This window comes from Bombus impatiens, unplaced genomic scaffold (genome assembly GCF_000188095.3).
Source record: "Bombus impatiens unplaced genomic scaffold, BIMP_2.2 scf_0036, whole genome shotgun sequence".
NCBI classification, from domain to species: domain Eukaryota; kingdom Metazoa; phylum Arthropoda; class Insecta; order Hymenoptera; family Apidae; genus Bombus; species Bombus impatiens.
The window spans coordinates 485,591-512,112 of record NT_176455.1 but is presented as its reverse complement, the minus strand read 5'-3'; the positions used below and the strand labels follow the sequence as shown (position 1 = coordinate 512,112).

At 35.0% G+C, this 26,522-nt stretch overlaps 1 protein-coding gene and 2 long non-coding RNA genes across 20 annotated transcripts in view; 2 read left to right on the top strand and 1 right to left on the bottom strand.

Annotated features, from left to right (window-relative positions):
• Positions 1-26,522, top strand: part of LOC100748557 (liprin-alpha-1) — a 42,408-nt gene that overhangs the window by 5,192 nt on the left and 10,694 nt on the right. For 9 of the 17 annotated variants that reach the window (XM_033322164.1, XM_033322154.1, XM_012389045.3 and 6 more), the window contains 8 exons: positions 22,325-22,426; positions 22,522-22,686; positions 22,982-23,056; positions 23,161-23,256; positions 24,042-24,239; positions 25,209-25,496; positions 25,566-25,709; positions 26,344-26,503. In XM_033322164.1, the coding sequence (XP_033178055.1) occupies positions 22,325-22,426; positions 22,522-22,686; positions 22,982-23,056; positions 23,161-23,256; positions 24,042-24,239; positions 25,209-25,496; positions 25,566-25,709; positions 26,344-26,503 (1,228 nt within the window). Of the gene's footprint in view, positions 1-9,394; positions 9,779-9,848; positions 10,003-17,283; positions 17,317-22,324; positions 22,427-22,521; positions 22,687-22,981; positions 23,057-23,160; positions 23,257-24,025; positions 24,240-25,208; positions 25,497-25,565; positions 25,710-26,343; positions 26,504-26,522 lie in introns of those variants that run through there. The other 8 variants (XM_033322195.1, XM_033322191.1, XM_033322188.1 and 5 more) reach the window with 8 other exon arrangements.
• LOC117152015 lies at positions 3,150-6,153 on the top strand. Of its 2 annotated transcripts, XR_004462236.1 has the most exons (3): positions 3,150-4,214; positions 4,297-4,819; positions 5,105-6,153. It is a non-coding gene; the product is annotated as an uncharacterized LOC117152015 (long non-coding RNA). The 2 variants fall into 2 exon arrangements; XR_004462235.1 differs by having other exon boundaries at positions 3,150-4,819.
• On the bottom strand, positions 12,122-14,115 carry LOC117152016. The gene is made up of 4 exons (XR_004462237.1): positions 13,654-14,115; positions 12,724-12,985; positions 12,551-12,643; positions 12,122-12,321 (listed from the first exon to the last, which is right to left on the bottom strand). It is a non-coding gene; the product is annotated as an uncharacterized LOC117152016 (long non-coding RNA).

The following is a 26,522-nucleotide window of genomic DNA, read 5'->3' as shown; positions in this document are numbered from 1 at the left end:
GAACGGGTTATTCGATTTAAGCCGATTCGACGGAGCTGGATCAGCACGCGTTAACCTGCTCGATTAACGGGAAAGCACAGATCAATATTTGCCTGAAGATAAAGCTGTCAAACGGTTCCCTTTTATCGTGAAAGTTGGTTAGAAAAATTATCCGCTCGACTAACTAGTATTCAACTCACTCATTATATATATTTCTTTCATTAAAGTAATTGTAAATTTTCTTCTGACAGAATTACTAATATATTACGTGTGTCACACAGAACATTTTGAAATTTCATTAACTCTGTAATGAGACACAAGTGATTATATCATGATTATACTGTTGAAAAATAAGTAAAATTTTGAATATTTATTGCAAGCATATGTTTAGTAACAAAAACTAGTATACACAGCATGAATAGTCGTCTTATAAATTATAATGAGTATTACAAATTCTCACTGTATATTGAGGCTTATTACGATACTGGATATGAATAAGATTATTTAAATATTTTTATGTCCTCTACGAAATATATACTTGCATTAAATACATTGTACCTTCTGTACATTTCAAACCTCACCAATATATTCATTGTTTGTACAACGTGCATAATATATTCATCAAAAGTTTGTATAGCTATTCAAATACTTTATAAGCCAATATATGTATATTTACTATCGCGGAGTATATACGAGAGAGTACCACTGGCTTTTTTAATTGCACGATATGTGGCCGACTATGGATCTTTAATTGCCGATGCGTTTACGTAATGATTACGGTAGAAACGTTTCAACCGACACGTTATCTTCGTAGTGTTCCACTTTTCAAGAGAGAGAGAGAATGAGAGAGAGAGAGAGAGAGAGAGAGAGAGAGAGAGAGAGGAGACAAGAGAATACAACGTTATACCGGCCACGGCTCGACCAAACAATGCTTTGTTTTATTATTGCCACCATGAGAGTACGAGTTTGTGTAGGAATGTTTAAATTGTCCGTCAGATGACAAATCTTGAACCTTTGACAAGAGCTGAGGAAATTCTGACCGAGTTGAATTTCATTGTTCGGAATATAATTAAGAGTTCACTTTAGTTTTGATGTATCACTCTTCTGTAGGATATTTGTTATGAATAACGACAATTCTTTGTTATCTTTTTATGAAAGTGTTCAGAGAATAAATCATGTATCAGATATCAAAGAAACATTATATATTTAGTATAGTGTAACATTGTGTTATGGTTAGTTTATTATTTTATCTATTATATTAGTCTATTCGATTATGTCACGATACCGTGAATCGTGCAAATTGCTCATTCTTTGTATCTCATATCATCGGTTCTCCTTCCCACAGGAGAATGACTCCCAGTTATCACACGTAATTGCACGTAACATTCTTCGTTATCCGTGAAGCCTCTAGGCTATATATGCTTGTATATCGTCTGGAAGAAATAACGTTAAATTAAGTTAAATTAAGTCGATTGCAGTAGAATTAAATCGTTAATGTGCTATAATTTTATTTACGTAAAGTAATACGAAGTAGTTATCATTTAATAATCCTATATTACATATTCAAACTTTACCATTTAGATATTAAAAGAGAAAGACATAAATTAAAGAGAAATAGAAAAATCTTTGAAAGAAGATTTTGTAAAGCATGAAATAATCTAGAAAGGAAATTGTGTATTGAAAAATGTTCTTGACATTAGAAAAAAATGCATCGGTGGACGTCTGAAGGCAAAAAAATAGGCAATTATGTGTAAAAAGAGGAAAAATGAGATAGTCGTTTAAGTAAAAGGCCAACGCGCGGGAATTTCACGCTTCTTGGAAACCTATTAAGGACGCAACGCTATGTTACGTATTTACTGATTGCAATACTTATTTCCTTGACCGGTGTACGTATTACAGAAACTATCTATTCAATTCTGCACAGCTGGGAAGGCCGGAGGAGGTAGAAGTTAGAATAATTAATATTCTTATTGTTAGAATACAACTCTAAGAATAAGAAACCAACTTCTTCTATAAGTTATATTGTAATAGTAATGTAATTTTGTTATTTATCAACGAACCAGATCGTTTAATTGCAAGGATAAAAGAGAATATAATAGTTTTGTAGTCGTAATTTATTTTTGTCTCTTCTCTACGCAATTTTCTCTCTCATGATACGTTGCTTTTTGTAGGTATAATGAAGAGATTGCCGATGAGTATTTGCATTGTAAAATTCATCAAGAAGGATGATTTTTGTGTGGTCTGAAGCGAAACGTGATGCGCACAGTCTGGAGGAGCAATATTATCTACTTTGTGGTCCAATTCCTAGCTATATATGCACATAACGGTAAACCGCCGGAAATGCACATAGATCTCGATGCAAACTCGTAGGTGGTGTATATATGTGCTCGTAACGCGGCGTCTTATTCACCTATTTCTCCCGTGAAATCTCTCCTATATCCGTGGAATGAATTTACGGATAAAAATATTGCCATGCTGGCTTTTCTCTAAACGGACAGTAAAGAAACTGAAAATACGCGAAATAACTCGTTATAGTATACAGTGTAATAGCTATCTTGCTTTAAAAAACACTTTTTACTATAACATATTTACCAAAATTATAATTTTATGTATGTGGGATAGACGAAGAGATTGTTTCCCAAGGCACAGGTCTCAGAAAAAAAATTTCCTGGCAATTATTTATTAAGCTTTCGCTGCGGCTGAAACGTGACAGCTTTCTGCAGAGTTTGGCAAGTTCCAATGAAAATTTATAAGCTGTACTGGCTTCGATAGCGTCTTATCTTGCCAGGAGCAGCTTCGAAAATACACACCGGCTTTATCGTTCAATTTAACCTTTGCTCGTTGCATGACATTTGCATTTCATAATGTATTCTGTTATTTATAAATTATAAATGTGAACGAGGAGAACGGTACCATTTAGATGCCTGCGACAGAAAACGCAGATGATGTATAAAAATTCCTTATCAGCGATAATTTCTCTGTTATATCTCGATAAATGCTCATTGAGGCGATGGCATTGCATTCAGAACTCCACATATGTAACGCCTGTATTGTATATGTAACTCCTGATATTGTCATACATTAATCTGTGATTTGTTAAGTTACTGCATGTTCTCCCACGAGATAATACGGAAATTTTGTTGGTCTTAAGTCAACAACGATGTCGTATGATATTGTTCAGCTATCGGTTTTTCGGAATTATCTCCTGAAGTGTTATTCATATAACTTCGCATGAAGACTGACTCACAATTGGGTACTGACATGTCTTCACATCGTGGAGTACCCAAATATCGAAAAATTGTATTTTAGATAAACTTTATCTTGATTTACATTTGATTCTTCGATTGAATTTTAGGTTCCAGAAAACCTAAGCAATTTTAAATGGAAACTCCAGTAAATTAAGACACTTTGCAGGGTTCTCTGTTATTGTTCGAGGGCGATCAACAGTTTTTAGGAAGAATGAGTATTTGGTCGTGAAGTGCGCGCTTTTCTAATCCTTTTTATCTTTCTCTTTCCTTACTGTGACTTGAAAGTCATTGTAAGGTACGAAGACCTTAAGAGAGAAGGCAGTGTACGTAAGGGAAAGAAACACAATGTGGAGCATCGATATATTCGTGGAATAAGGGAGAGAAACCGACGACCATATCGATCCAACCGTCGCCCGATTGGCTTTTATGTACGCGCCGGCATGTTATACGGGGTGTCTCTAGTAAACACCAGAATTGGAAATGATATAATTTCACACTGATAAAAAGGGGACAATAGTAACAATTTATTCTTCAGTAAATTCAATATGATTCTTAGGTTTCTTCTTGCAAAATGCAATTTTGTTGCATATTTATTAATGAAATACCATTACACTTCTGGTCCACAACTTGCTGTCAGACTTATTATATTGGATTGTTACAAGTATCAAATGATCACATCGTTTATTTGTTAGTATTTTTATGAATATAAATGAAGATTACAGTAGAAGAAACGTATACACATTATGTTTTCTTTCGCGACCTTCACATTTTAAGCTTCTTCTTCTTATTTATATAGTCTGATATAATTAATGTTATAAATTAAATGCTCTAATTGTCTACGATATGAAGATAACGAGAGAATTGAAGGACTCACTAATTTTCCACGAGAGAAAAATTTAATTTTGGAACGAAGTAAAACAGGGAAAATGTCGCAGTAACGTTTCCGGGCAGGAAAAGGAGAGTGCAGGGATCCTCGACGAATTTATGGTGATCGTATTATATATATTTGCATGCGGCACTTCGGCGTTGTCAAGCCCTCTGAAAATCCCTTCGCATTTTTTCACTGCAGGATTTCGTTTCCTGCGCGACCTAATGGCACGTATTCCCGAGACAAAGGGTAAAAATGAAACGAGAACGGATAATAAATGGCAGCTGGAGAGAGAAACGAACCGGCGACCCAGTTTCGTTATAGTTTCATTAACTATTCTCATTTACAAGTAAATTCGTGAGAGAGGAAGAGAAAAAAGAGAGACGCTAGAGGGAGGGGAGGCGGCTGGAAAGAAGTGACTTCGATTATGAACGATATTAAACTAGCATTTGCGGCCGTGTACTAAAGACTAATAGGGTTACTGATGATCATAATGAAATCTCGTAACTAACCGGTCATAGTTCAGTGAAGCCTCTCAGGGCTTGTAATTAATTGCGATTAGCAATGAAACAGCGAAACGGCGCCGATAAATTAATAGTGCTGCTGGTGCAAAATTGGTGGCCATGGGTTAATTTCAATCATTGCGATTTACCGACACGATGCCTGATACACTGACCTAGAATAATAAGATCAAACATGATCATTGATACGATTGAAAACCGGTGTGATACATTTAATATTAAAATTTTGCTATCTTGCCGCTATCTGAGTTAGACTGTTAGATCTATCGATTCGTTTTTATTTTAGTCTCCGTTAGTATCCGATTTCTCTGTTAGTATCACGTATTAGATATTTTTCTCATGTTAGATATGTTCTTTCTCTGAAAATTCGTCATGTTTCTATTCTTATTGTATCCTAATAGGTTAAAGTGTAATGTATTTTTATCAGCCTGGTCTCTCAACGTCTGCTATCCTACTGTATCTATTTTAGTATTTAATTTCTTTTTTAGATGAACTTCTATAAATAAGGATAAAGGACGAAGGAAAATACATGGAAAAATATGAGGAAGAAAATCGGCTAGGAGATTGATAGGCAGATGAATTATTTGGTTCAGGAGGAAATCTGAAATATAATTTGAAGGTGGGTCGAAGCTTCATTTAATTTTTGGACAGGGCGTACGTAAAAGCACAGAACTCTCTTCTTTTGAAGGGAAATCGTTCCTCGTGCGTGCTGCAGCTGCGGCCGCTGACTCGTCTCGTCATTAATTTCGTGTTACTGCCTCGGCATGCTTGTATCGAGTGCACGTTCGAATGGATTATCGATTCTTTCATCGTGCACAGCAAATGGCATCGAAACATACATACCTACAAGCACAGTAGCAAACAAAGTCTCAAAATATCCTGAAAATGTACATTTTTAATGAAATTTTCTTTCAACAATTTCGTTAGTTGGTAAATTGATATTACTTTCTATCATTACAATTATCTTCTATACTGGTTACTCATATTCATAATTAAAAATTGTATTTTAGGTAGACCATACTGTGTTTCAATAATATTTAATTCACGAATTTATGCAACAATATGCAAGCGAAGAAAAATGAAAACAATTATTCATCAAGGAATAACATAATATTTTTGTTAATACTGGAATTACCATGTGAGTCAACGCTATTTGTAAGTGCTTGACAGTATCTGAGCGCCCGTCACTTCAATTCAGATCACACTACACGGACGGTTTTAATACCAATTTCAGTTAATTCAGGCTCTTAATGTGAATCAGAGCGATTGAATTAAATTGAACTTTTAATATTACGTCCCCTCCTCTTCCTCGAGTAGTGAGGTAATATTGTTGTCTTTTTTCTGTGCAAACAACTAACTTCAAAGGAAGATTCTTTTATAAAACGTATGTACTTTGGTATAAGTAAAATTACCATTTAATTATCATTATGAGATAAAAAGCAACGATGAGATGTAAATTCTACATGGTTTCTCTCATTGTACAATATTTCCAAGAAGCAATCGGTTCTTTGTATCGATTAAATCGCTTAAATGGGGACGATCAGAGTAATGATTTAAAACCTGTATCAGCCATCGATTTTCCCTTCTTCTTTTTCATCCAGGGATCGAAAGGTGTTGAGTGTCAGGTTGTTAAGTGGTAGCTAACAACTCGAATTCTTCGGCTTCGTTGCTTCCAGTTGATTAGCAAGAGAAAATCGAACGCCTCCACCTGCATCGTCGCGAAACATCTGTTTGCTAATTGATTCGTATGTATTTCAGACCTCCCTGAACTATCTTCCAACCTAAATTTCTTCACAGAAATAAGAATATTATTTTCCCTGTTAATCTCTTAAAAGCTTGTTACGAGCTTGTCGAAACTTTTGTTACAATTTGGAAATTTTTATGGCGGTGGGCGTAGAATCATGATGTATGTGTAGCATATATCTTAATAGAAAGCAGAATTGTCAGGAATAATTGACTTTTTATATTTTGTAATTTCTCAGTAATTGAAAATTCCAATAATTAATAATTTCCCTCTTCATTTGGTCTAAACCTTAAAGTTCATTAAAAAATTCAAATTTTTATTAATTTTCTTCATACCTGTGAAAACTAGCTTGAGAAAATAAGAATTTGCATGTTCAATTTTCTAAGAAGTATATTACTATGCTGAATCCTTCTCGTATTATTCCATAATTGACATCTATAATAAGTAATAAGTCCTTCCTTATGTTCTTCTTCTTCCACCTTAAAAAATTAAATTTCATTTTTAGTCTCCACTTTGAAAGATCAATTTTTAACAAAAAGTGGTTTCAGATTATTATTTTAGAAACAACTTCTCGTACAGTGTATATATTTTGTTAGGAAACACATCGTGTATTTATCGACGATGTATCGCGTTCCACGCATATGGAGATTGGGTGTGGATCTCTGATGTAATGTGTGCTGGATTACAGGCTGTCTCAGAGCAATTGGAGTACGAAGGGCAGTCACTCGAGCGGCTCGTATTACGTGATTTCTGTTTTTGTCCTTCCGCGATTTTTTACCGACTCTTTCCCCTAAGTTTTTAAACTGAACATCCGAAGGTCTTCTTTATTATGGTAGAATCTGTTTCTTACATCGTTAGGTTTGATCCATGGGGATCAGTTAATCACGATGACCGATCAAACTGTGAAAACCTTTCTATATTCGATTTTGAAAGGCAAACATGATTTTACTTGTACTTGTCCTATCAAACATAAGAAAATCGATAGTCTTGCAATTGAAATATTTGGGATGGGTGTATAGAAAATAATTTAAAAAATAAATAAAAAAAAAAAATGAAAATTGAAGACGTAGAAATGAAAAAAGTATCTAATATTTATACATAGTTAGAGTGCAGATATTTATCCATTTATGGGAAATTTGAATGTGCAAAAATGTGCAGAATGCACATGAGTACATATCCAGAATATAGCATTATGGTATTTCGAGGATGAAACAAATCTCTATTTGGGATCTATTTCTTTAGTTGTATTCATAAATTACATTAATTACTGGTGTTTATGAATTGCTTAATTAATCGAGTCAAGCATGGCCAGAAAGGTACTATTCTTGCACTAAATAATATCAAATAATTCTTTAAACAAGAAAATTACAGAATCATGAAGAAAATGAAAACGTAATTATCGAGATAGTTTGAACTGTCAAGTTAATTAATTCAGAGTGAAATAGTAATTAGTATCGTTCCCTTGTACAGACTGCTTAAACCATCTTTGACTAAAATCCAACAAGTGGAAAGATGCAACCAATACCTGCTAAAGGAACAATTATGAACAAAAGGTTAATCGAATCTTCACCCTAAATAATCTTGAACGGGATTGAATTAGCATCGGCACGTTTCTCCATAAATCACCGCCAGTTTCGCCGGAATATTCTGGCATTCTTTCGAACAATCCTAGCGGAACGTTGTCCGGAAGAAAGGGTTCGCTGCCAAGCATGCTTGGAGCGATCTCGAAGCTGTGGCAACGCGACACAAAGACCGTTTCATTTGTAATACTGCGGAAAGTTTCGTCCTGTCTAGCGCAGAAAGGGCTAGAGAGAAGCTAGGGTGGGAAACTTTTGAGAGTGGAACCTCTTCTCTCTCTGTCTTCCCCTCTTCTCTTTTTTCTCGCTCCTCTTTTTCCATTTTCTTCTTGTTTCTCCCCCCTCCCCCTCCCTCTGTACTTACTACCATACTTATACAAATGCACATACACACATGCATACAGATACACGTATATACTTGACGATCGAGCAATGAAAAAACTGACCTGCTCGCAGTTTCGGCACGTAATGCCGGCCAGGGGTTGCAAAAAGCTGCAGGCGCGTGCAGCGGAAGTGCGGGAGGGAAAGGGGTGCAAAAGGGAGCAAAGGGCGAGAAAGAGAGGGAAGAGAGTGGAAGCGAGGCGAAAAAGGCGATTAGGTCGCCTCAACCCTCCGTCGAGAAAAAATTCAGATCGCGGTGAAATAGTTTTAGGATCTCTCGAAATTCTCACCCCTTTTCCGAGTTGCTGTTTTTTTCTTCAACTCGTTTGTTTGGTTTTCTAGTGGAACGTGCTCAAACTATTATGATTTTGTTAGATTTTATTACTGGATACTATCGCAGGTGCGAAGTATGCATACTGTAGACTATGACTTGATTGGATCAGATGTTATTTAAATGAACTATTTACTGAAAGATGTGATTCAAGGTATGATTACACGGTATGATGAGTACACGGTAATAATTTCAGTGATGCTCGTGTTATATAAAATTAGAGTTATGGATACTTGTAAGTTGGTAGACTTTTTTATTCTCAATTTTTGTAATCTTTATTGGAGTTAATTATAATTAGGTACCCTGATTTTTCTTCTATATATTGCAAATGAATATCTGGAAAAATATAATAGAATGCAAATGAGAAGATACTAATCCAGTTAAGCCAGAATGCGTTAATTTTATATTTATCTATATTATCAATCTTTGTAGTATCAACTTTATATTGAAGTCACATTTGGTTACATTTACTTAAATATATTAATAGCTAATAAATACAAGAACAGTATTACAAAATACTAACAATACTACAAAGTGATGTATCAACTAAAACTATCAAAATATTAACTTCCAGTACACATCTACCCTTTCCAAATGCTATTCATCATCAAGTTGAACCAAAAGTTAGCATCCCTATCATGCACCATGTAAAAATGAGCTCTCTTGGAGGTAGTGGAAAGCCTGGAAAGAGCCCCCGGGAAGTTTATCGATCCCCAGCCGAATAGGGCTGATTATTCGGTTTCAGAAGACTGGTAGGAATCGGCGTATACGAGGATCCGGTTGAAAATCGGCGAAAGGACGAAGAACGTAGCGACGATATCGGGGTAGGCGCGGTATGGAGAGAGGAGGCACGGAAGAGAGTTTGGGGTAAAAATTTCTAGAACGAGGCGAACGGGTGCAATGCACCGGTGTACGCGATATACGCTCGACGATCAATAGCCACCCCACCTTACTCAGCCGGCGGCGCATGAATGAACCTCGCCTTTTACACACTACTCGGTAGTAGTAGCTCTCTCTACTCGCGCGCGCCGCCAACGAGCTGCAACGCCGCTGCCTTCGGCCGTGTGCAGCGGTTTTCAATGCTCCTCTCTTCGCTTTGGCCGGATTTAGATGAAATTTAATCGACGTGGTAATTAACACCAATCGAATGTTAGCTGGAAATTTGATGAATTTAACAACTTTTATTTTTGTCCTTGTAGGTGTTAAAGTTGGATGCTCCATTTGGAAATGGTACCTCTATCGAAGATATTCAAGATGTGTATAAGTGAAACAGAATATAAAATCCTGTGTTTGACTCGGATGAATAAATCGAGAAGAAAGCCTTTGCCAAAGGATTTCTCTTCGTAGCTGCAGGTGTTAAAATTACATATTCTATTTTGAAATAATGATATTGTTGAAGATATTGAAGATGTATGTAGATGGGATTTTGTGTTAGATATGGGTGAAATTTAATGGGAGATCAATATAAAATTACGTAGCTGTTGAATTTGGAAGCGAACAAAAGTGATCCTTCTTGGGGTTTGCAGGTATTGGAATTAGATATTGGTAAAAATGTAGGTGAAGTATTATAACTAATTATAAGCAATCTAAAGCTTGATCTAAATGAAATTTTCATAATTTCTTTTATACGTACATTATTTCTCGTTGTGTATTATTATGCTGCTGCCGAATGACTTGTTTATAAGTACTAATTGTCTCCATGTGTTGTTTTAATAGAACATAACTTGGTGGTGGTTGTAGAAAGGCACTACATTACGAGTTTCCGTAATGGGTAAAAATATCTGTTTCTTCAACCAAATTGCACGAACCACTCTTAATTTATATAAACTTAATTGATTATGCAATGATTTGGTTTAAAATGAACAAAGAAAGAAAAGAATGGAAATCGGTCCCGATACAAAGTCGGATGAATTCGTTCGAACACTCATTCGAGCTTTTTATACGCAGCTCGAACAAAACATGGCCCAATTTTTCAGTTCCCCGATAATCGGTGCCATAGAGCTGACCTATCTTTTTTTATTTGCTTCGTCACGTGACCGATCAGATCCTTCCATTTATTCTTCCAACATTTCACTCTGCACTGGCAAAAGAAATTTAAATATATGTAGAAATAATGAAAAAGCCTAGGTATGCTAATTCTGCAATATTAAAAAACATTATTTAAAATATTCTTTTATTTGTATAATTTTTAGATTGACCGTAATTAGTATGGGATTGACGCATTCCACAAAGATACAGGTTGAGAACCATCTGTTTAGAGTGCACTTGCAAGACACACAGCGCCGTACATAGTTGGAACGTTAGCCTCATATCCACCCACCACGTTATTACCGACAACTCCCAGTTATACGCTTAATGTGCGAGCTGAATTCATCGCGCGCGATTGTGCGAACTCGAAGATCATCCTTCTCGAGGAACTTTTAAAAGTTGCAATTGGTACATGCAACCCTGCATCTCTCATCTCTTTCTGTTAGATAAACTACGGCTTTCTTCATCGATGAAAAACTTTGAAGCTCAACCCTTTATGATATAAATTATATGTAACATTTAATGCAATACATGCAATGTATTTTAAAATTAGAACATTGGAACTTGTGGATTTGGTAATGCACTTACATAGAACTTAAATATTCTTGGTGAAACTTGGAGGTTTCTTTTAGTGCAATCCAGGAGATTGATTGTTATAAGGAACGAACTCTAAAAATATAGAGATTCTCAGATCGAATGATATTTTAGTATAAATTTTCATATTTTATTTTATTTTCTTACACTAGCTTGCGCTCGTTAGCCATTTTCCACGTAAACCGATAGAACTGATATTCTGTGTCACTGAGTCAGAGAAGTTTGAGCTATATTGATTTCCCTTCACATTCCTCGAATCTGTCCGCGTATTGGCATTGACGATTCGCCTGGTATCATTTTCTCGCAATTTCATCTCTTCAGGGACAAGAATCTTAAAGTTAAGAAAGAAAAGATTGACATTTCTTATTAGTCAATATATCTCTGTGTTATTAAAAACTGAAGATATTCATAGTCCAATTAATGGAGGTTGATCTTTTATGGGGAAACAATCTTAAGATTTCCAAAATAATATTTTTACAAATGAATCTGCACTTCTTAGAAAATTAATGAAAATCACAAAATCTTTGATCTATTACCTACTTCATTTTCATTGTGTATATTTCTTTGAAAATTCTAGTTTCTCTCAGAAGATAGCTAATGGTACAAATTTCTTTGGATAAGCAAGCGATATGTTATCTGGAAGTTGGATGAAGGAGCTTGGTATTTGCACAGTAGCTAAGCCAAACGGTAAACATCTGGTACATATTATGCTCCTCTGGTAACTGTTCGTCGTAAGTTGCCGAGCAAATAGAACTGCAGTCTTTAAGGGCAACACTGATATACTCCTGAAGCAGCGTCAAAAAACCACAGATGAGAAGAGGAGGTTTCGATTAGTCACCGTCGTGACTTGTCAGTGTGACTAATTACAAATTATTTCATACAGAACATAGCTGCTAAAAACACAATCGATTCTTTTGATAATGCGTTAGGGAGATAGAGAGTTACAAAGTTAATTACGATTGATGGCCATCATCGATGAAAATGTCGGCGATTAAATTGCATTGCTGAGCTGGGAGCCCATTGTGGATAGTAGTCACTAACACGTTTATTCTGCTAGAAAATTAAAGTTTTGATTAAGCTTGAGACTGGGTCAAATAATTATGATAAAATAGGATAGGAATTATTCTTTTAAACATCTAATTAATTTTTCTAATTTCTTAATTTCCTAATTTCTGAATTTCTCATTAAATTTATCATATTTACCTTGTTTTTTAAATTCCAAGTCAATTTTGTCTATAATATCTTCGTAATATGTTTTCCAATTTTTTTTTTGACTCACCTAATTCTTCAATTTTTAGATTCCTACAATGAAAATTTAACTTCTGTTTACCATCCTCTGTAGCAATTAATAATCTCGCACACAAGATGCTTTCTGTAACAAGAAAGGGGTAACATCAATGATATCTATAAAAAGTGCAACAGTCGAATAGAATAGATGCACTAGCTTTGTACCGTTTGAAACCACGATTTCGAAAGATTATGTGGTCTTATCTACCACGTTTTATGTTTTACATCCGTTCACGTTCACGTTTAATTAGCAAGGAACACGAGACCGATACTTATAACCTGCCATTGTAATGTCCGTCAGATAGGATGCGTGGGTGAGCACTTTCCTTTTCGTAGGTGCCATTAAACAAGCCGCGCCGCTGTCGCCCATCATTTCGATCGTATACCTGGTCGAACATGATTTTCCACCACACCTCATCCCGCATATCTGACGATTAAACGATCAACTATTTTAAAAAAGCTGTTACACGTGCAAGAGTTCTATGGTACTGTGGAACTAATTAATTGTCATATTTTATCTTATGGAGCTATGGAATATTAACTATAGAATATTTAACTTATAAAATATTATGGGCTTGTGAAAATTGAATTAAAATGTTATGGCTGTTATAAACTTTAATGATGCACCTTTAAGATTGAATTCTGAATTTCTATGGTAGTGAGGATATGGGATACATACATTTTTTGGAACGAATTATAGTGGTAGTTTGGAAAAGAAAATGTTTGAGGTGGTTTCCTCGGGGTTTCTAGTTTCTCAGTTTATATTAATTTTCCTAGCTTCCTAGGTTTCTCGCACTATATTAACTTCCTTGGGTTTCTAGTTTTGCGTTAACTTTTCGAGTTTCCAAGTTTCGTTATTTCCTTGTTTTTCTACTCTTTCAATTTCTTACTTTCTAACTTTTATGTGACTCATATCTAATTTTTATAATAATGAAATATTAAAGTGTAGAATGATCTAGCCAAAATCCGTGTAAGTAATTTCAATTTACCACTGTCGACAGAAGTAGACTCGAACGGGAAGAGGAGTCGTCGGTTGTAAAGAATGATCGATCTAACGAAGGGTATAGATCGTAATACCGCCTCACGTGAACGTACTTTAAATTTGCGTATGAATGAAGCCATTCGCGTGCAGTGATGATTCAGATGGGGCCAACGTGTTCCACCCCTTCTCGTCACGCCCTCTTCACATTTCTTTCTCCTTCTTTGTAACGCTTTTATCCGACTATTTGTTTTTGTCCGTCTAGCAGAACGGGCTGCCTTCTTCTTCAGCTTTTTACCTTTCTTCATTTCACATGAAGTTCTCAGTAGTTCTGGCAGAAAATGCTGAATCCAATTTGGATACGTATACTCTTCGCGCTCGTTGTCCTTGCATCTCGTTATTAGAATATCGTTACAGAGTATAACTTAATTATTACTTTATTAATTCCTTATTACAATTATTTTTTAGATAATTGTATCGAGTCGAAGATATCTATCTGTAAAAAGATTTAAAGGAAGTTAAAAGTTGATCGAATATTTAACGAAAATGCAGAAAATTATAATTGTTGCGAGACACCTTTGGCTGTTCCTTTAACGTTATCGGGGCACTATTGTGCACGTATAATTGACGGCGGGCAAGCGTTAAGAATGCAAATTGCACGATACCAAAAGGCCATTCAATCGCAAACATGCGTATAACTATGCAGCCGGCTTGTATTTACATACTTATGCAACTCTATCTTCGCGTGTATCTACTTGCTTTTTCAGATTTCGGGTTCTGGAAGTTCGAGATCCTGATAATCTCAATATGGCTAGTTCGTGCTTCGTTTAATTGGAGCTTACGCTGTACTTGAACGACCACTGAAGAGAAATTATGCTTTAAAATAAAAACAGAGATGCATATAATCTGATAAATACTAACTGATGAAAGATTTGGTTAATTGATGAATCTTGATTTATGGTAATTAATTCGGTATTTTAATGCAGTAGTTTTAGTTCATTAACATTGACATAGGTGATTTTAAGTCTTTAAGAGTATTGTACGAAGATATTTCTTCTTCTTTCTCACAATTAAACAATAAAGTTGTAGTCATTGCTGCAATCAACGCATAACATTATTATGCGTTAGCCAACATTATTAAACTATGTATATGTCCATACTTAAACGTGTATAGCTGTATTATAGCTTTCTCTGTTTAATTTTATTCTTGGAGATATTGATGTTTCAATCAAGAGTCTGTTTAGAATTACGTTAATATTTTATGTTTCACTAATCTTCCTGTTTCTCTCTATTGTTTTTAAATCAGTAGATTCTACTTTAATAACCATTAGAGAAGCTTAAGACTTAAACTTCTGTGAAAAAAATTTTGGTGTTCTTTGGACTTCTCTCTCTTTGGACTTCTATTCACTTATTTATTACTTATCTGTTCATCATATCAAGTAACCATGATATAGAACATGTAATAAATTACATTTACGCTGAATCACTGTTTCTTGGTTTTAGACATTGAAGAAGCAAATACAAATCGATGACGAACATAAACAATGCAATGCATATTCTTATCTATGAAGTAAAATTGTTTGTTAAAAAGGGCCAATTGGATTATTAAGTAAAAACAATTGAAAATAAATTGGAGAAACATCGTGAGACTACTAGTAGTGAAACAATAATTCTTTATCCCGAGACACGAGATTATTATCAAGTCACGGAATAAAGTGACGGTAGCTCATTATTACGCAGGCATTGCGCATTACATACTTCCAGCTCATACTATTAAAATAGTAATGCGGCGTTATAGGTAGAGAGATTCTCCTCGGCTGTGCTAAATATCTCGCTCTCGAGAGAATAATGTTTCCTCACGGATGATTCTATTCCCTACTTTGTCGTGTTTCAGTATCATACCGTTGTCGACTATTCCAATTATACTTAATTAGCTATTTAGAGAAAAACCTGTATGGGGATGAGAAAATGATGCCCTTTGGATCATATCTAATTCTTCCATTTCGAAGAACAGTATTTATTCAGAAATGAAAAATATTCTTTATTAAAAACGCTCACAATTAATTAGTAATCGTGTTGGATTAATAAATTTGTGATTAGAATTGTAACGATAGTCAGGATATAAGAAAATGTTTATAGTCTTAAAAATCTAATGAATTTGAACTCTAAATAAAATTTAATAATCTAACTAGACAAAATTTGTCAGAAAGGAGGATATTAAAATTACTTTTATTTTTTGTACCATCATTTTCATATTAACATACGGAATTTTTTTATTCTTTGTTTTAGTTGAGTGTCCTATATTTTTGTGTCACAAGGTATCTCCACTACCGAGACATCAGATTTCGCTTCTTTTGTCTTCAGTTTTCAAGCTAGTCGGAGATACTGCATCTTTGTGGATTATTTTCCAACTATCCGGGTTTTCTTTCTCTGCAAGTTCCCATTAACGAGTACATAATACCGATCGAGATGCATTTTATTCACATCGGTCGCATCTCTGCGATCCACTGATCCGTATTTCCTTCTTTCCCTTTCTTCAGAGAGAGCTTAATCCCCCGTATGTCGATGTTACAAAAATTTTACCTGCCCAATAAAGCTTCAGGCACGATTTCACGTTCGTCAAGCTTTCATGAGTCGATAACATCCCCGACGTTGTCTTGGATCCCACTATTTATAGGTTCCCATTGCAACTCGAGCAATAATCAAGTTTGGCTTTCGTCTGTATCTGGCACATTCAGCTTGTCCTCGTTCTTTAGTTCACGACGTCGTTTTTCCTTGCTTAGAACTCGATAGTTGTGTTCAGTATAGTTAATGAAAATCAGAAGAGCTCGTCTCTTCAGTGATAAAAAATTGTCAGTGAGTCTATTGGAATTTTTATTAAATATTTTATTAGAAAGCTTTTGTTCTTGGCTTAGAATAAGGATATATGGTATCACATTTTTATTCATGTTAAAAGATTTGAATGTTCTTTGATAATGAAGACAAAGTTTCTTTGTATGAATACGCTTTACAGTGCAACATTCCCCGGCTAAAAATAATCGACAAGTTGTTGGTGGAGAGTTGGTGGTTTTTTGAATTAAAAGGCTCCTCGGCTTGATGGGAACATGGTGTCGTGAGATTTACGAGTGCAATCTGTACCCTCTGTTCGAGAATTTCTCGTGAATCTTTCACCATAAATACGATATAAAATATGAACATTGAGCGCATAAAAGGCCTGAAAAGTATCTCATTAGCATTTGATCTTGAAGAAATGAGTCAAATTTTAATTTTGGATCAAGAAGAGGACCTACTTCTGACATTATCTGGACGTCGTCTACTTTTTAAACGTGACATTTCCTCTCATGATTTTTTAATTAATTCACATTCAGATCACGAAGAAGGGAGTATATTCTCCTATATCTTATCTATTCACCAAATTTCTTAAATGCCTAAATTCGTATATCGATCCGCATAATTGTTTCTTTGCCGAGTTTATAAAATTTCCTAGAATTTACCAAATATATTTCAATGTTTCAGAATTATTTGAACGGCAGAATTGCAGAAATTTCTGTCATCGTTTTTGAATCGACCTATATCGCCTAACAGTCTCGAACTGATAATAATAATCAAGCGGGACGAGAGTCTGCGCGATTCCTAGCGACGAACTCGCGATTTCCCAGCAGGCCTGTCATTTCTCGAACAACCGTTAGGAGAATGTTGGAAAATGGAACGTGCAGTGGATATAAATAAACCGATGATCGCATATCTAAATATCCGAAGAAATGAACGAACAAATTCGGGTAATCATAGTTTAGGCGAAAGTAGATCATTTAGCCGAATAAATGCTTAATTATTACTTGCTACGGATGGGTCTAATTATTTTCCATGGTTGAATGGCAAGAAATTAAGCGGAACCGTCCCGTTACATTTCTTCGTGAATCTTTAGAAAACATAGTTAACTGGATAATCAGAGTAATTGTTAGCCAGTAAGAGTTTCTACATTAACCAGACGTCGTACTAAAATTGTTGAGAATTCTGGCTACACCGATTTTGTGCTTCTTTCATCCTGACAAGCTGTAATTGCAAATTATAGTTGGCTATTCATTTTCTTATGCTTACTAAACATTTTTATCGCGTGTAACTAATAATTAGAAAACCATTAATTTAGGAATGTGGTATTTACTTTTCAGTCTTGCAGAATTCCATAATGTAAGGCCAAATATTATAAATACCAATCAGTTTCAATGTGTTTTCATTTAAAATCGCTGTGTTAGTTAATTATTAATGACACATAATAGTATCATAAATTCATAATTTTGATGATCAATAAAATATTAGATACAGAGAGTGATGTTTCTAGGTATAATGATAGGGAACAATTTCAAAGAAAGAACATGTTTTATAGAAATAAATCGTACACTCGAATGCTGTTGCGCATTAATTTAATTCGCTTCTGTAATTTGCAGAGGCGGAACTTGTGCTATTTACAATTGACAGTAGAAAGTGTCTTACAGCGGGTTTCAAGTGTTATTTCTTCACCAAGGGAAATGTTCCATTGTTGCCCGTAGGTTTCTCAAGCGACCTGTTAACAGGTGCAAGAACATTCAGAACTTTTGAATTTTTGGGAGATAGAGAAATTAATTAATAGAAATTAAACTCCTAGGAAAAGATTATAACATCTATGAGTCTCATGCATTTAGAACTAATATTCTTCTTCGTTTCGGTACTCAGAGAAATTAACCACTGAAGTTTCTACTGCAATCGTGCCTGGCGTGTTCTATGACTACTGAAAAAGCAGATTCTTGTATCTTGGATGTACAATTTTCAGTAATTCAAACATTAAAATATTATGCTGAATTTATACATCATACAAGAATCCCTAAGTTTAGCAACTTATATTTAAAATAAAATTCAATTGAAAATTATATTCGAGACCTGAGTGCAATTATAACGGGTTTCTTATATTTGTTATATCTTAGTACTTAAACGAGCGAGATCTCTGAAACAACATTGAGTTCCAGAATTAAAATCAAATCTATATTCTCTTTATCGCAGGTTCAACGAATCGTTTCCGGAGAAAGATTCAGCCAGTTGAACACGATCTCACGCAAATTGCCTCGTGAAAGATGCAAAAGACGAAAAAAAGGGATGAGGAAAAAAGGATGAATCGTGGCGAATAGAGTTTCGCCGGTCGGTGTATCTATCGATTCCATGGTTGCGTCACGATGTCGCCGGGAACACACTATCGGAACAGCGATAATTTCCAAGCGATATCGATCGCGTAACGCGATGCGTACGTAAGATGAGATTTAAATTCGCGTGCGGACATACAGTTTAGGCACAACGGACTCCAAGGGTTATGCAGCTGCAGTTTGTTAGAAGTGCATGAACCTCTCCGGAGCACTGATTCAGATATTACAATTTACATGTTTACCAAGAGAATAGATAAGAAACGCGATTTCTCTTTTATTATATGAAATATATATGTTGGACAGCAATTGAAACTAGATAATTTTTAAGTAATTCTTGATAGTAAGACACCCCTTGTATCAGTATGAGAGTGTAGAATGTTGAGATAGTTCAAAGTGGGTCTATAAATTGAGAGGTGATGATAGACACTTGGAGTGGAAGATTCCTTAATTTCAAGTTTTGTTTAAATTCGTTAAACCATTTAAATTGAAGTTCGCATTCATATAAGCCAAGTTACGGTCAACTTGAAGAGCCTATGGGTTCGAACAGTGTCTGATGATAATACCTAAAATGATGTTGATGTTTGCTGGAATGTCTGTTGTAATGAAAGAAGTTGCGAATGAGTTGTTAAAAATTTTAAGAAACAATATTAAACAGAAACGGTTAATCTGAAAATCTGATGTATCTGAGGCGCGAAGAAATGTATACTTCCATATGCCAGTCTTAATTATCATTTAAATTAAAAATTGTTCCGCTATAAATACCGGAGAAATTGTGAGAAACATAGATAACGATACCATATCGTTAATTATTCTTCCGGATGAGACTTGTATTTGAATGTATGAAAAGCTATACGCGTCTCTAGCGCGAAAAACGAAGAAAAATTCGTTTTAATTGCTGGCACAAGTAATGCATTGAAAATTCCTTTCTTTCAGCTACTTGTTGCGCGATGAAATTGTAGAAAAAAGTTGCGACTTCTTTTTCTTTCTGTCTATGGAACGAAGCTGTTAATGAATCGATACGGCCTTGCTGGCAAATGTATCGATCAATTACGTTTAAATACAGGTATCGGGTGTCTAAAAAGGTCAGAAGTTTCGCTGCTTGTTATGTCAATTCGATGTAATTGATGAGTATCCATTAAATTAAAGATTCAGTATTTGTTCTCGTACAATATTTGCTCACGTTGTTTAAATGTGTGGAACATGTTAATTTATGGATTTTGGTTGTTGATTTTAACTTGATATAATATAATTTAATTTAAAAGAAATATTGATTCGCTGAAATTGTTATTGAATAATTTAAATAAGCGTCGTTGGTATGGGAAGATACCGAGCATCGTATGTTTAGGATAAATGGACAGAGAGCGTCATTAATTTAGCTTAAATCGAACAATACTAAGCATTAACCTGTCTTTTATCGTTGCTATTTATTCATGAGAATATACCTGTAATTAGATCATCCTTCCTCAATCCTTGAGTATTAGTTTCTCATTACCATTCGTAATGATTAATTGTCTCGGTCTTAGATGTCTCTACCGGTAAACACCAACAGATCATTAATTTACTTTCATATTTGATATCACCGTATCAAACTTCTAAAATGTATCTGCAGGCAAAAGGATGAGGACTTATAGATATAGAAGTCTTAAGTAATTACCGTAATTATACAAAAGCTTCTAAATCTATTATAATTCAATATTTGATTTCAGAACTATAGCAAATATTGTGTGTGTATAATGCATAGTATTTTCGCTTAATTGCAGACAAGCGTGATTTCAAGATCCCAGAGGAATAATTCAGGTTCTGAACTTCAGTATGCAAATTAGGTCCCTTCTTCTCTGTGTAGCCGCTTTTCACTCTGTCGTATTTCCCGGTGATTTCGTTCGGCACACATTCGATGTGTTAATAGGATTCCCTAGTCGGCTGTAATTAATCAGCCATCGTCTGGCTAATGAGTTCTTTACGAATCCATCGATATCTCTTCATTCAAAGACAATATCTAACCACTTGAACGGCCAGCCTTGTCCATTCTGCTCCGTTTTAACGTGAAACTATTGCTCGTTACCGAACAGCTTTTATGTAATCTGTGTTAGTAGCTCAATTTTTACTCTCATGGATACGATATCCGAATTACAGGCGTGTTTTAAATATCTTCCTTCTTTTATATCTTTATATCTTCATATCTTCTCTCCTTTGTATCATATAGATTACTTGGATATCTATTTTGTTCTTTATCTCTTTCTTCTTTTTTTGTTCTTTAGTTGAACTATTTAGAGAATTGAAATTATGTTAGATAAGGAGATACCTTATTTTGGATTCTAAAATTCCAAATTTTCATCATTCCGATAAACTTGAAAGAAGTTACTTACTGCAGGCTTTTTGAACATTCAAGAGAAGATATATAAATTCTTCAGGGTATTCCTTTTTCGGAAGACATGAAGAGGTTTTAAAATTAGAGATATCTGAAATTTCACATTGTTAAGCGAGAAAGAAATTTAGAAAAATTAGTTTCGTTTTGTTAAATTATCTCCTTTTTGTCACAATTTATGTGATAAATTTATAATATACTATGTTAAATATGATACAAGAAGTGCAACACAGGGTACTTTATACTCAGTTTTAGAATTTTCTCTTTCTTTTTGAGATTGTTGTTCTGATACCAAAAATAATGGTTGTAAGTGTCAAGTTTTCCCAAGTTTCGCACAATGAGGGACAGGAGCGAGAGCAAGCAGGAGCGACATAAATTTAGATGAGGCTGTTTGCTCCTTTAAAGTGCAAAGCAGCTGTCGATGTTGTTTCAACGGGGAAGGCCATATCGATCGAGGTAGCATTTATAAATAAAGATTTAACATTGTGCTGGAGTGTCGAGCGGAAGTAACACGTTCGAAGGCGTGAATAAAACGCGCCTGAATGAAAAAGGTGAAAGTGCGGTTTCCCTATCAAGCATCCCGCTGAGACTGACTCCGGACCACTTTGATCATCATTTTTGAAAAACTTGAAACGACCTACGATCTTCTTACATTACACTACACTTCTCTTCAATTCATATTGTCTTGTTACAAGTAATCAGATGTTCATTTCTCCTTATTTTCGTCTTATTGAATTATTAAAAATAATCATGAAAATTTCTTTTTATCATATTGTATGACGTTACGGTTAAAACTGATTTTGATCGGTGAAGGGCATTTAATGCACTTCTATTATTATATGTATATAGAAGTATCTGGCATACTATATCGTGTAAAAATGATAAAAAAAACAGTGGACTACGATTCAAGGATACAGTGTCCATTATTCTTTTTTAATCTCTATACAAATCGCCGTGGTAAAAAGATATTAGGGGAATGCAGTATCATTTCTAAAATAGTATTATTCGAAATGAACTCCGGCGAATACTAAACCAATTTATTTACAATTATAATTCTATACATATGTTCTCTACGATGGATTTACATTTACTTACCTATATGTTTTAATTTTAATGTTTTATGTTGTTCATGTTTAATATTTTAACGATGTTTTAATTTTATTCTTATTAACTATTATAATTTATTATTTAGCATCGTTTCACCAGTGTCCGCAGCTTGTTATATAAATGAAATGCATTTTTTAATTACAGGATTTCTCTCAATTGACGAAGGAGCTCGCAGCAGCGCGCGAAAGTATCCTAGAAAGAGAAGAAGAGATATCGGAACTAAAAGCAGAAAGGAATAATACTCGTGTACGTAGAACAGACCACTAATGCATCTTATAGATTGAAGCCGGTACTTGTCTCTACGACATTGCTCACCAAGACGATTCTATTGCCTTCCGCAGCTTCTGCTCGAGCATCTGGAATGCCTGGTTTCCCGACATGAACGATCGCTTAGGATGACTGTAGTGAAGAGGCAAGCCGCCGCGCAATCTGGAGTATCGTCCGAAGTTGAAGTGCTCAAAGCTCTAAAAAGTCTGTTCGAGCACCACAAGGCTTTAGACGAGAAAGTAAGAACTTTCTGATCCATTGTTTGACGACATTGACACATTGGCAACCTTGAGGGGAGATACGGAGAATCACGATTCCCGTTCAGCCCTGAAACTGGTGCTCGTTGCATTTTTCGTGAACTAGATACAAGAATGATGAATTGTAAAATTTCTATAAAATTACCAAATGCAGCGATTCACCAGTTGAAGAGAATATAATATGAATATAATGTAGTTGGAAATGCATTAATGAAAAATATAATAATTATAATACCGATTATAAGAAATCGATATTTTAATAGTAACTAATTTTCAGGTGCGTGAACGATTGCGAGTTGCATTAGAAAGGAATACAAGCCTGGAAGAAGAGCTAGCTATTACCAAAGAAGAGGTATCGTTTCAACTAATTTTGTATTTTCTTTAATACTTAATTACTAAAGTGTTCAATAATCGTGTAACAAATATAATATTTGTAATTTGAATAAAAATTCGCAGCTCCAGCAATATAAATTAAGTGGACATGCGCCTAAAAATATAGAAGATAGACCCAAGGAGAACGGACAGGCGGAAGACGGGCAGCAGCAGAACAAGGTAGCTGAGAAATATCTTTACGTTGTTGCACACCCATGCATAATGCACTCCACAAATATTTCACATAACACTGCTCCTTCATACTTCACAGTCATATTTATCATGAATACATGAAAAAGGTGTTCAACATGTTTAAGCGTCGTGAATTGTATTTATGCGATCTTTTCACTTTGCATGTTCATGGTTTTGATATAATTCAGTATTTCACCTAGCCACACCGTTTTATATAGAGTGATAAAGTTCGTTTTCTGCGTCATCGGATCCTCTTGTTCTCTTTCTCTCTATCTGTGATACGCTTCTAATCTCGGCGTTAGATATTGATTGATTTCGAAGTTATTGGTCACAGATTTCAGCCCTTGGCTCGTGTTTAACGATTAAAGAGTATATTCTGTGTCATCTTAGAAGCATTTGATCATTAGTGATTTTCATATGTCACAATGAGAATTACAATAGTTACTGTCAATCATATTATTCCACGTTTCATTCAATTTCCCTTTTCTATCAGAATTTCCAATTCGTTTCAAATCATGGCACTCTATGCGTCGATCAGAGGAAATCATGTAATGTCATCCTTGAACAGAGTTCAAATCTGTACCGATAAAGTGACCATCTGTTTGTCATTCATCTCGATCGTTGCATCCATAATAAGAATGCATTCGCAATAGCGTGCACGGTAGTGGTTTAGTCGCATAGCTGCATAGATACGTAGTTGTTGGGAATTGCGCGGCGATGCAGGACAGGCAATGCGAGCGAGGCATTCTGAATGTAGTGTTATGATCGGGCAGAATGAGACTGAGCAGGCAGGAGGCCAGCAGGAACAACAACAACAACCGCAACAACAACAACTGCAGCAGTCAGTACAAAAACTAGGTACGGAGAAGTCAACAGAGATCGAAAGTAGACTGAGCAATGGCAGTCTCGATCCTGTGGACCAGGATTCTGCGGCGCGCGTAATAGATTTGCAAGCTACTCTTGACAAGCAGGTATGAAAAAGTATCACGACGAACTACTTAGCGTATGTATGATTCTCTCATTGATTTAGGAACAGTCAGGTAGATGGATCGTGGAACATTTCGCGCGATAAAACGCATCCCTGACTGCTGATATTTTTGAGATGCAGAACGAATATACTCTTCTTCGTTCTCCCCTTTTTTTTCTTCTGCATGCACCTCAAGCGATTTGCAAATTTACACAAGTTCAGAAAAACATTTTTTATTGCTATTCTTGAATTAAAAACATAGAGACTTAGAGCGCCCCCGTTAAACTGCATGGTGTTGAAACACAATAACAAATTGTTATCTTTGATAATATCATTAAGCGCTTTCATTTATACACGACACTAAGAGATCTTCTAGATCAACTTTAAACTATGTTCATTAAATGCTATAGAGTATGATAGTCGTAAAGCAATTACTGAAATATTGTATTTTGTTTTCATATTGTAATGAGATTTTTTAAGAAATATTAACAGAAAAAATTAGATCGATTTTATAACACTATGTTGCACAACTTGAATTTACCTTCCATTAAATGTGCCATATTATCATTGGCGCCTATGGCATGTTGTAGAATGAATATATATATTAATAATGTGTGTTTCATATTCGCATGATCTAATGAATAAGAATGAATTTTTTCCCAAGCAAACTTTATAAATGGCTTAATCATTAATGTGACGTATATATATACTGACACAAAACATCCCATGCAATATAAAAACACATTTACAACTTCAATTATAGTATATATTTCAATTAGATCTAGTATAGTATCTCAGAGATAAGAGCAGAACAAGAGAGATAATGCCTTGTTAAAACATATTTGTGTAGATGTACATATTTACATAGTGCATATGAGAAACACAATTTTTAATACTCTTTCTGTACACATACAAGTAGCATATTAGATGCACATTGAATTTTATTAACATTGTATTATAACAATTATTCTAGAGCTCAGAGTTGAGCACATGGCAGCGGCGGGTAGCCGAATTAAGTGGCCGAGTAGCAGAGTTGGAAGAAACTTTGTCCAAGACTCAGAAAGACCTTCTGAAAACCCAAGAAACGAATGTCAAACTACAGAGAGATTTACGTGAAAATGTTGCCCAAAAAGAGGACCAAGAAGAGAGGATAGCGACTCTTGAAAAACGTTATCTTAATGCTCAACGAGAGTCCACTAGTTTACATGATCTCAATGAAAAGCTGGAGCAAGAGCTGCAGCATAAGAAAGCTCAATTAAAGGTAATCGTTCTTCTATATTAAATTTACAGTTTATGTCAATTTAATGACCTTTATGTAATTCATGTTTAGCTCCAAGAAGAAAAAATCGCGGCGATACAGGAGAAACTAGAACTCGCAGAACAAAAATTAGCCCAATACGCTAAGTTACCAGAAATGGAAGAGCAATTAAAGCAGAGGATGGAGGCTCTGACGCAGGTGAGGAGGCCCAACCAGGTACGCAGAGGAATTAAGTCGTCGTATCATCAATTTCTTCTTTTCTTATTCCTCTGCACTTCTATCGATACTCCCTGCCTCCAAATGTACCTATGTCGAGAATGCTTGCCCCTTTAATGTCTTTTCTTGAAAACAGTCTTCATTCTACTTCAGTTTACATATTAAATTTTTTGCAATGTTTTCCCTGTTACATTCTTCATCATTGGCCATGGCTACTCACGAACCACACAAACAATAAACACACTTCAGATTTTTTTAATTTTCTTCTAAGATTATGAAGTTAATGAATATAATATGATAATCAAGTCACTTACAAAGGTGAAGGTTGATATAAAATAATTTACTTACTTTCTACTCACTAAATATACCGAACATAGCAATCAGTGTGATTATTTTCAGAGCTTGTTAATAACTTGTAGTTTAGTGCTATTATCACATTTCTGTAGACATGTTTGTATTAGGCACGTATTTATTCTTCAATTCAATTCATTAGCTTTACATGTTAGCTCTACTGGAAGATTATATTTAGAATAAAGAACAAACTAATATATGTAGATATATTTTCATGAATTCACCTCTAATTAAATTTAATACCTGCAGGCATTGATTTTAATTATGTGAAATATTTAATAAGCAGGCTCAAGAAAGACACGGCAGCGCAGAGGATAGAATACAGAGGTTGGAAACGCAACTTGAAGAAAAGAATGCAGAAGTGATGCGTGTCAATCAACGACTTAAGATGAATGAGGAGCATAATACGCGGCTTAGTACAACTGTTGATAAACTTTTATCAGGTAATTTATATGTATATTG